Raw genomic sequence first — 9,318 nt, 5'->3', positions numbered from 1 at the left:
TTTACGTGTTGTAAGACATGCATATCCCTTTATCAGACCCAAAATAAAGGGATTTATATATATATATATGTATATATATATATATATATATATAAATATATATATATATATATATATATATATATACACTGACAGTTGTTCTTCTGATGTGTTTGCCCTCCCCATGGCACTACCTGGTCATGCTGTGGAATCATCTCCAGCAGTGCCTCAGAAAACCCCAGAGCCGACGGGCTTACAGAGGAAAATAAACTTGTGACATGTCTCTCACAGCATGTCAAATGTCTGAGCTGTGCAGCAACTTTTGAAGGCATTAACGTTCGCCTATGGCAAACCTAAGCTGTCATCTTGTCTGAACTCTGTAAATTTTATGCTTTTTAGAAAGAAATTCCTGCTGACATCCATTTGACTGACACAGATAAAGAAACTTTGTTTATAATCTGCATCCTGCTTGTTATTGTAAGCAATACAGCTCAGAGGGGAGACGGTAACAGATTGCAGGTAGTAAATTATATATAACCAAGACAAGTTTATTGATTGTTTTACAAAAAAATACAAAAATAGTTGAAAGGGAATGTTACAACTACATGAAATGTTATGATGTATCCAGCAATCCTATTGCATGCTCACCACCTGTCGTTGCCGTATGTTTTTCAGTTTGTCGATCCGGTGTGAATATTGACAATTTGTGTTAATACACCACCAGCACCTGTCATCTATGTTCAGCTATGATAACTGAGGCAGAGTCCTATACATTCCCCCCGGAAGGCAATCTGCTTGCGTAGGCTACTTAAGAGACTATTTGTATCCTGTGAGGTGCTGGATTACAGGATTTGCATTTTAAAGGGTGTCAGTGATGGCAGCTGGAGGAAATTGTTGAATGCAATTGTAGCAATGCAATAAAAGATCTGTGATGTGAGTCAAGCTCAGTAGCCTAAATGACAAACCTGCTCCTGCCAACTACAGATCCTCTAATACCCACAAAGTAAGACAGGCTATTACCCTGCAGGAGCACTGGCAATAATATATCACATCCGGCGGACATGTAAATGCTGCATGGAGATAAACTTACTGTAGTATACATTACAGCCCTGCCCTAAAATATACCATGCTGTGGGTTAGTCTAATAAAGCCTTTCTCTTTGTTTTGAGGGACTGTTTTTTTCCCGGTGCTCGCAACAAAACTGAGTCGTTCTACAATAAAATGAGGAGCATCTGAATCCATTTGCTTGTTTTTTTTCCCTTTAAAGCTTTTCATGGATAATGCACTAGTTAAACAGATTAATGTCCTCGCTGTGGGGTAAAATTGTTCCTATAAAGTGCAGGGAAATTGCACTGGTCAAATTTCTCTCTGCTTGCCCAAAGTGCAGCGATGGCAGCGTTTCAGGGCAGAAATAATAGATTTTGTTTTGATCTGTGGAGCATGGAGTTGTCTGTCCCAAGGGCCTGCCAGGGTTAAACTCTGATCTGTACTCTGTGACTTGCCCAAGGCTGTGTGTGTGGGGTTATTAAAAAGAAATATTGCTTCATAAAAACCCTCTGCACTATAGCCATGACTCCTGATAATTCACACTGTTGCTGTAGTGTGTCTCTGAGAGGGGAGAATGTGATTTTTTTTGCAAAGACAATTAGTGTTGAGCATGTGAACCCCTGACCATCTCTATCTGATAGACTGAAAAACACCTTCAAGATAAATATTCACGAGTATCATTGCTTAGAACAACACACCTCCCTGAAACTGTACTCAAGGACTGGTGTAATGAACTAGAGTAAGAAAGGTGCCCAGTGTTAATATAAACTCAAGGATCCATCTCTAGTGGTCATTTGCAATGTAATTTGCAATTTAAACAGTTTGCAGTGGCCATCTGGATATGGACACACTGAGAGGACCAAAGGACATTTTACCCTTGAGTTATAACGATGAAAAAATGACCAGGAGGCCTATTAAGCAATCAGTATCTTAATCAGTCCAGAATCCCCAAATATACACCTGTGTCGTGTAATGCAGGTCATGGAAAAGAGAGAATTTGCGAAAGATGTCAAAACTTCCTGCCACTATGCAGTACCTTTGTTTACCCACAGTCAATGTGTGTGCCTGAGAAAGAGGAAGGATCATTCACTCTACTCTTACATGGCAAGATGGATCTCAGACAACCTGAGCAAGACATTACAGCCTTTGAAGAGTTCAAGCAATCTGTGGATCTTTATGGCTATAATGTGTTTGGATTATATCTTTTATTGGACTTGGATCTTGGAAATCCTTTCCAATGCAGGGAGAAGGGGCAACCTTTCAACAGGTTTTAATGTTTTTGTTAACATAAATTTGAACATAATTAACAGATGTACAGTTGTCAAAGTTAGTTTGTTGACGGATTTATTTTGACAGAGTAAAATGTGGACACACAGACACACACATTTCATGCCACCCTTGCATGAGTCAGTGCCCAAGTGGCCACCCCAGTCTAAAGGTCCTGACACGCCCCTGACAGGCTTCACCTTGCAGCCCAGAACTATTTAGGCTACTTATTCATGTGATTTTCACCCCTCAGCCTACATTCTCATCTGTGGATTACTGAGACAAAAATGCATCAAAGAACGCTCAGTACTCAAGGGTCTACTTCTTCCTTTCTTTAATTATCTTAATTGTATGCAGCTGTGACAGCTACTAATGGCGTTCAACACTCGGAGGAGTTTCAGAAGTCCGGTAGGTGGCAGTGAACGTCTCAGGTAGGGAGGGCAGGTTGCGGGGGGGCGTGTGTTCCTCTTGCACAAGCGCTCCCATGTTGCGTAGTCTGGAAACCTGACGTGGAGAGCAGCCGAGCGGTGAGTGACAGAGTTGCGGCGAGGCAGATCACAAAGTGCCCGTGGCTGCGCTTCCCTCCTGCACGCGCGCGGACCGACACAGTCGCACGAGACTGGCGACACGCTCAGACACCGGTCTGCTGGCCGCGGGTGACCCGAGGATCCCACTTTGACGCACAGACTCGGGCTCCGCTGGCAGGAAAAGGTGGAACTAAACTACATTTGACTTGAGAGCGATGCACTGGCAGCATGGCCAAGTGGTTCAAGGAGCACTTAGGATTCAAAACTACCAAAGCACCCCCTCCGGCGCCTCCAAAACCGGACTACAGACACTGTCACACCGGTGTGCCCGGTGCGCCTGGCTACCAACAAACCAGCTCCGGGGCCACCTTCCCCAGCCCCGCTCAGCCGGACATCCTCGCTGCTTACAAACTACAAAAGGAGCTGGACTTCGAGGACCCGTACACTCCAGGTGGAAATATTTCATACGGCTCCAGTTTGAGCACTGTGGGGTCTCCGGACATAAAGTATGTGTCCCCCAAACACCGACTTATCAAGGTGGAAACAATCGAAAAGAGCAGCCCCGCTCCGGGCGGCGGTGTCACAGTCACACAAGCTGTTGCTGTGGGGAGTGTTAAATCTCCCACTTCACCTCCCTCGGAACACGACAACAAGGAGAAGGTGGGTGAAGTTTGGTCCAGAATTGAGTCTGTGGCGAGATATAGGGCAGAAACTACTACAGGCAGCGTGAGACTTGTTTGAATGCTGAATATGAGTCACAAGCCTGAAGATAAACGCGGTTTTACTCGTTAAGAAATCATAGTTAACATGTGTTTGACTCTAGTTTTACCATCTTAAACCACCACCCAACATTTTCCTCATTAAGACCGTGTCTATCTATACTCTAAATGTGAAATGAAACATGTTCTGGTTTGAAACACTTGACCTACTCCTGTAAGGAATGAATCGTTACAACCGGCAGAACTTGTTATCACAACCACACAACGGCTGTCCACACGAGTTGCGACATCCTCCTCTGTCTAATAACTAACCTGCACGACAGGGAGTGCTGTGGAGGGAACATTGTTGACACATGCAGCTCAATATCTAAGCACATATGATATATTTCCCTTTACGCACGGTGAACTTGTAAAGTGTTGGGAAACTCAACTCTTCATCTGCTGCATATTCTCAAGCTATATGTGATGTAGACTTATTCACATTGCTTGTAGCCTAATGGAACTTTAATCTAGTCTTTTTAACTATAAAGCTCAATTTTGTGAGTGTGCTCACAGGATGCCTGCTTGCCTTGGAGAAAGAATAAGCAGTGATGGCTTTCTGGATGGATGGCTCTAATTTGAGTCTTTCTAGTCACAGGTCTCTGAATGTAAGAACACAAGCCTCACGCCTTCTGATTTTGCTACCTTTGAGGTTGCTGGCTTGTGCATGGAGCTTGTTGCACACTCATCAGCACAGAGTGAATGTGCAGACAGACAGACAGACAGACAGATAGACAGATAGAATGTATGTAGGTTTAGCCTTGGAACAGCACATTGTCATGCCATGCTTGCCAGGAATTCATTCACACCGAGGTCATTTGGAGAAACTTGAGACATTCAGTGTCAGTGAGGTTTGGGACAGACCATACTATGAATGTGACCCCCCTGTGGAATGTTTCAGGGTCTGCCTGTACAGAGGAGAAAGCACGGTCCTGTGAAAATACACACTGCCCACCACTGTTTCCTCCTCAGGTCACGTCCCAATCACAACTGTGCTGTGAAATATTTGTTGTCATCTTCATTTCCGCTCTTTGCTTCTTCCTCCTCCTCTTGTGTTTGCTCTCACACCTGTCTTATGACTTGTGGTCGGTTCACAGTTGGTTTTAGTTCAACCCTTTTATTTATATTCCACAGTGCCTTCAACCTGTCACAGAAGTGTTGCTCTAGTGGAGCTTTTGGCCCCGGTGCAAAAACGTAACTGTCATTGGTATTTACCACATGACCTCTACACAAAGTCCAGGACTCATGTGAAGGTCTGTCCCTTGAGTGAGAATTTGTTTCCCTGACTATCAGCTTCATATTTTCAGAAGCTCCCATGACTGTGGTATTCTGGTTCAATAATCATACAGCTATGTGTTATCAGTAAAACAAGCAGCAAACCAGAATTTTTCACCCAGCCACTGCAGCTGTTCAAGCTGATCAAACAGATTATAGTTGTCTCATGTTAATTGGCGCTTATTTAGATCCCCCCCCCCCTGTCAAGAATCCAGTTGCCTCTGCCCCTCCTCTTTTTTCTCTTTCTCTGCATGTGCACATATGGCTTTAACAGGCATGCAGATGATTGTATAGTTTGGTTTAAGTACCTCACACCTCCTGGTCTAAATTATGTTGTGGACGTGCTAAATCAGTACTGACAGCTGGTGGGCTTAAGCAATATGACAGGAGAAGGGTTTATAGGTTTCCTGTCAGGTGCTGAAGGTTAAATAAAAATGGTTTAATGGAGGAGACTAAAGTGTGAGGGAAAATCACGAGGCTGTGCCCAGCGGAGGATTTAGTAAGTCGAATCAGAACTTGCTGCTCAACTTGAAGCTTGGACTATTTGTTCCTTTTCTTCCAGCTGAGTGCCACACAACTCTTCTTCTATCATCCCACATTAGTCTCATGTTTTACCCTTGAGACACATTAATCAGTCATCCAGAAGCACCAGCTGTTGGCAAGACATTAAAACATTTCCAGCCAACAACTCTGTGAACATTTCAAGTTGCTTAACAATCATTCATAATTATATTTATAAAGCATGTGATGTCTGTAAACAGAATAAAGCTGAGCTTAAGGCAGTAGCAGCTCAGCTCGCAGCCTTGAATACTCGGCAAGGACAGCCAAGAAGACAGATTTGTACACAACGCTGCATTATTCCAGGTCCATTTTTTTTTTTTGGAGCTGAGAAGCTTGTTGTATATATTGCCTCAGGAGCAATACACACTTAATGAAAGCTAACCTTGAAACTAATGAAGCACTTCCAAATAAGTTAGTGGCAGCTCAACTCACAGCACCCTCTGACATCCCCATTCCACCAAAGAGCACCAGAGAAGCACTATATTTTAACGCCAAAATACTATTCGATAATCATTGGCATCTTTGACGATTGTTAGAATATTTCCTCCCACACACACACACACACACACACACACACAGACACAGACACAGACACACACACACACACACACACACACACACACACACACACAGACCTGTCTGTTAACAGCCTGTTTGTATGGCAGTCGCGTTAACCAGCAGCAGGACGAGGTGCTGCTAGTAGCTGCACTGACAGTGTCTGTCTCAATCTATAAGTTGGTGTTTCTGTGGCGTGGCGTGTGTGTTTACATTTTACAGACATGCTCAGTCTCTGGAAATACACCTGTAGTAGTGTGGGATTCGGAAACGGAGAAAATTGCTGCGACTGTCGCTTATGTTTTCTTCTTCTTTTGCTATTATGCAGTTAGCATTCTTTTTCCTTTTTTACTTAGTGCAGTTAGTAAACAGCTTCAATACGCTCACTGTCCGGAGTACCATATTACAACCAGGCACCGGTAAAAACAATAAAAAGTTGTACTTTAAAATGAGGAAATATTCTCAGTACCTCTTCGATTTGAAGTGAATGAATATTGGAAAATCATTGCCCATCCCTGAATCTGATATTGTCATTTTCTTTATTTTTATCCACCAGATCAGTTTGTTTTAGCCTGGAGTAGACTTCTTTGGATACTTCTGCTCTGGTGAACCTTGGGAACAATGAACACTGACTCTACTCGTGGCCTTCTTCAGTGTCGTTATGATTTTAAGACTTTAAAGGAGATGGTGCCATTACACTTTGTCACCAGCATCAGTAGCTATATTACCTCGAGTTCATGCCATTTTATGTAGTTATGTACTTAAGTAGTCCCTGCATGTAATGCATCAGTGACTTTATATAAAAGTTGGTCAGTTTTACATTCATTACATCCTGCTGAGTTGAGTGCTTTCACTGTGTGCTGTACTGTAAGTCAACTGACACCCTGAAGACGAAAGGGGAAGTGTGTGGTAGGAGTACCTTCAAGGAAAATGCCTTCTTGCTGCTCTCTTACATTTCTTGCTCATTGTTATTTCTGAACTGTCACAAAAAAGGAACATGCACACGAGTGTGCTGCGTTTCAAAAAGAGGATTAATTAATCATTTGCACAAGGAACCCTTCAGATACGTCTCCATGCTCCTCCGTAACTACTCTGTTGTTTCAAAGCTGAGACTTTTATGTTAAAGCTTTTATGAGGATTACTGTTTGTCTAAAAGCGAAGGATTTTCTTTCCAGCTGTGGCTAGCCATGATGATTGTTTGTAAATCCTTGTTAGAGGGACTCTCCAGGTGATTTTAAAAGTGTTGTTAATGTGGGATTGTCCCATTATAGAGACAAGACTTGTAACGGCAGTCTCAGTGGGAGGATGTGCTGTTTGCTGCTTGTTTTACACACTCTCCCTTCAGGCTATAGTGTTGAAAGGTTGAAAGTGTACAAGTTCACATTATGTGTTCTTGTTTGGTTTTATGGCTACTTTTCTCAAGGATTTATTACCACAAACTAGAAGACACATCCAGACAGTGATTAAAAAAGAGAGTGTATTTCATGATAATATGGCCATCATTGTGAGAGTACGCGCTTTGAGTCAATAGCTTCATAGAAACTTGGTCAGTAGTAACTAATGCACAGACTGAACTGCTTGGGCCTGAGCAGAGAGCACGCGAGTGGCTTAACAGCACTGCTTGGTCACATTGATGTTTTAATTACTTGACTCATGAATGCTAATTATATCACTGCTTTCCTAATGCCTGAAATGCCAATAGCAGCATCAAGTGAATTTTCCACAGTCCATTTCTATTTGCCTGAAGACGAAGAAGCTTAAATCAACATCATTTTATGCAAAATATAATCTGTATTGTTTTCATGACAGCCATCTTCTAAGAGGTGTCAGTTTATTCAGAGGATTTTAACGTTTGCGGTTGCACTCTTCATATTTTAATATTTAATTTCAGATTGCTACTTGTAGTTTGTACTTTTAAAGGCATTGTAATGTGCTTTTCTTTGAATAATACCAAGCCCTTCATGGTAGAGGGAGTTGAGGGAGATGATCAATTATCATCCTGCCTTACAGCTAATTAAAGGCCTCATCTCCCGGCTCATCGCACTACTCAGCACTAACCGAACTTCGTACAAGGACACGGGAAAGTGATGACTGGCTCCACTCTGTAATGTGTAAACAAAAGCAGCATAGCGCAGAGCTGTCAGGCCGCAGCATCTTTAAAAAGAGCAGCTCGTCATCATCAACAGTATCTGTCTGTGCACCTGGAAAGCTGCTGTTCCAATCTAACTGCAGCTCTCTTCATGGCTCGGGGACCCTTTGACTCAGTGATCCTACCAGCTAGCTTGCATAACTATCTATAGAAACATGCAGTTGGCTCAGAAGCCCAGACAGCCAACAGAGACATCTGGATCCACAGATTTCTTCTTTGCTTATTTTCCTATATCTCCACATTGCACCTTTTTTTTTTTTTTTACACGACCCTGCTCGGCATCTCAATTGATTTTGCTGGAGGTGGAAAACAAGCGCTATATTCGCCAAGAAAAGTTGTGTCTCTGATCTGGTGTGTGTGCATTTGTTTGTGAGTTTCAGTATTTCATAAAAATAGTCAACAGATTTTAGATGGAAAGTAAGGCCTCAGGTCAAGGAAAAATTGATTATGTTGTTGTGCAGATACTGTCGAAATCGGATCTGGATTTTATTAGTTGGAGAAAAGTCTTTAAAAACAGGTCCTGTCCTTTGATTTTCTGCCATTTTTGATGGGTAGAATTGCAGAATATTGCCTGTAAAGAAAGATAGTATGATTAAAAAAGTAGGCCTGTATAGTTTTAAGATAAATAGAATTACTGTGTGAAAGCTGTAATCTGAAACTTTTCCTCACTCAGTCTAGCAACGATTCTTAACCATTTACTGTCACATCTTGGAAGATGTTTCATCTTGATGTTCTGGATTTCCTCTAATGGTCAACCCAGGAACTTAATACCGATCAAATACAAAGCTGCTGAAGAAGAGAGACAAGACAAGATGACCAGACAAGTGTGACCATAGACTATATAATGAATGGATGTAGTATCCGTAACATCACCCATCTGTATCTGAAGCGCTGTTTTGAAGCCAATCGTCGGCGGGAACCATATTGGAAATGCTGAAAGCAACCAAACTGCTGTCGAGCTGTTGTGAGATAAAAAGGCGGGCTTTGAGCCTCCTAGCCAACAGCCACAGTGTGCTCGCCTGTAAATCAAGTCAGTCATGTCCTTATGTGGCCAAAACTTGTAATCTTAATATCTTCTGAACCGTTGTGTTATAAAAAAAATTCACCCCCTGTACAGTGTGTGCCGATAGAGGAATTAGCTATTCAGACTGAAGCTGTTTTTGAACCAGGCTGAAAACATGTTTATTATTCCTGCAAATAT

The 9,318-nt window shown here is 42.4% G+C and overlaps 1 protein-coding gene across 4 annotated transcripts in view; it reads left to right on the top strand.

Moving 5' to 3' along the window:
- Positions 1–2,684: 2,684 nt before the first annotated feature.
- Positions 2,685–9,318, top strand: part of zgc:158464 (uncharacterized protein LOC791139 homolog) — a 99,722-nt gene continuing 93,088 nt past the window's right edge. For 2 of the 4 annotated variants that reach the window (XM_034680183.1, XM_034680182.1), the window contains exon 1: positions 2,685–3,479. In XM_034680183.1, coding sequence (XP_034536074.1) covers positions 3,048–3,479 — 432 coding nt within the window. In that variant the 5' untranslated portion in view covers positions 2,685–3,047. The remainder of the gene's footprint in view (positions 3,480–9,318) is intronic. The other 2 variants (XM_034680185.1, XM_034680184.1) reach the window with 1 other exon arrangement.

This window comes from Notolabrus celidotus, chromosome 3, assembly GCF_009762535.1.
Source record: "Notolabrus celidotus isolate fNotCel1 chromosome 3, fNotCel1.pri, whole genome shotgun sequence".
Lineage (NCBI taxonomy): Eukaryota > Metazoa > Chordata > Actinopteri > Labriformes > Labridae > Notolabrus > Notolabrus celidotus.
Note: the sequence above shows the minus strand (reverse complement) of the source record. Positions and strands in the feature narration are given on the sequence as shown.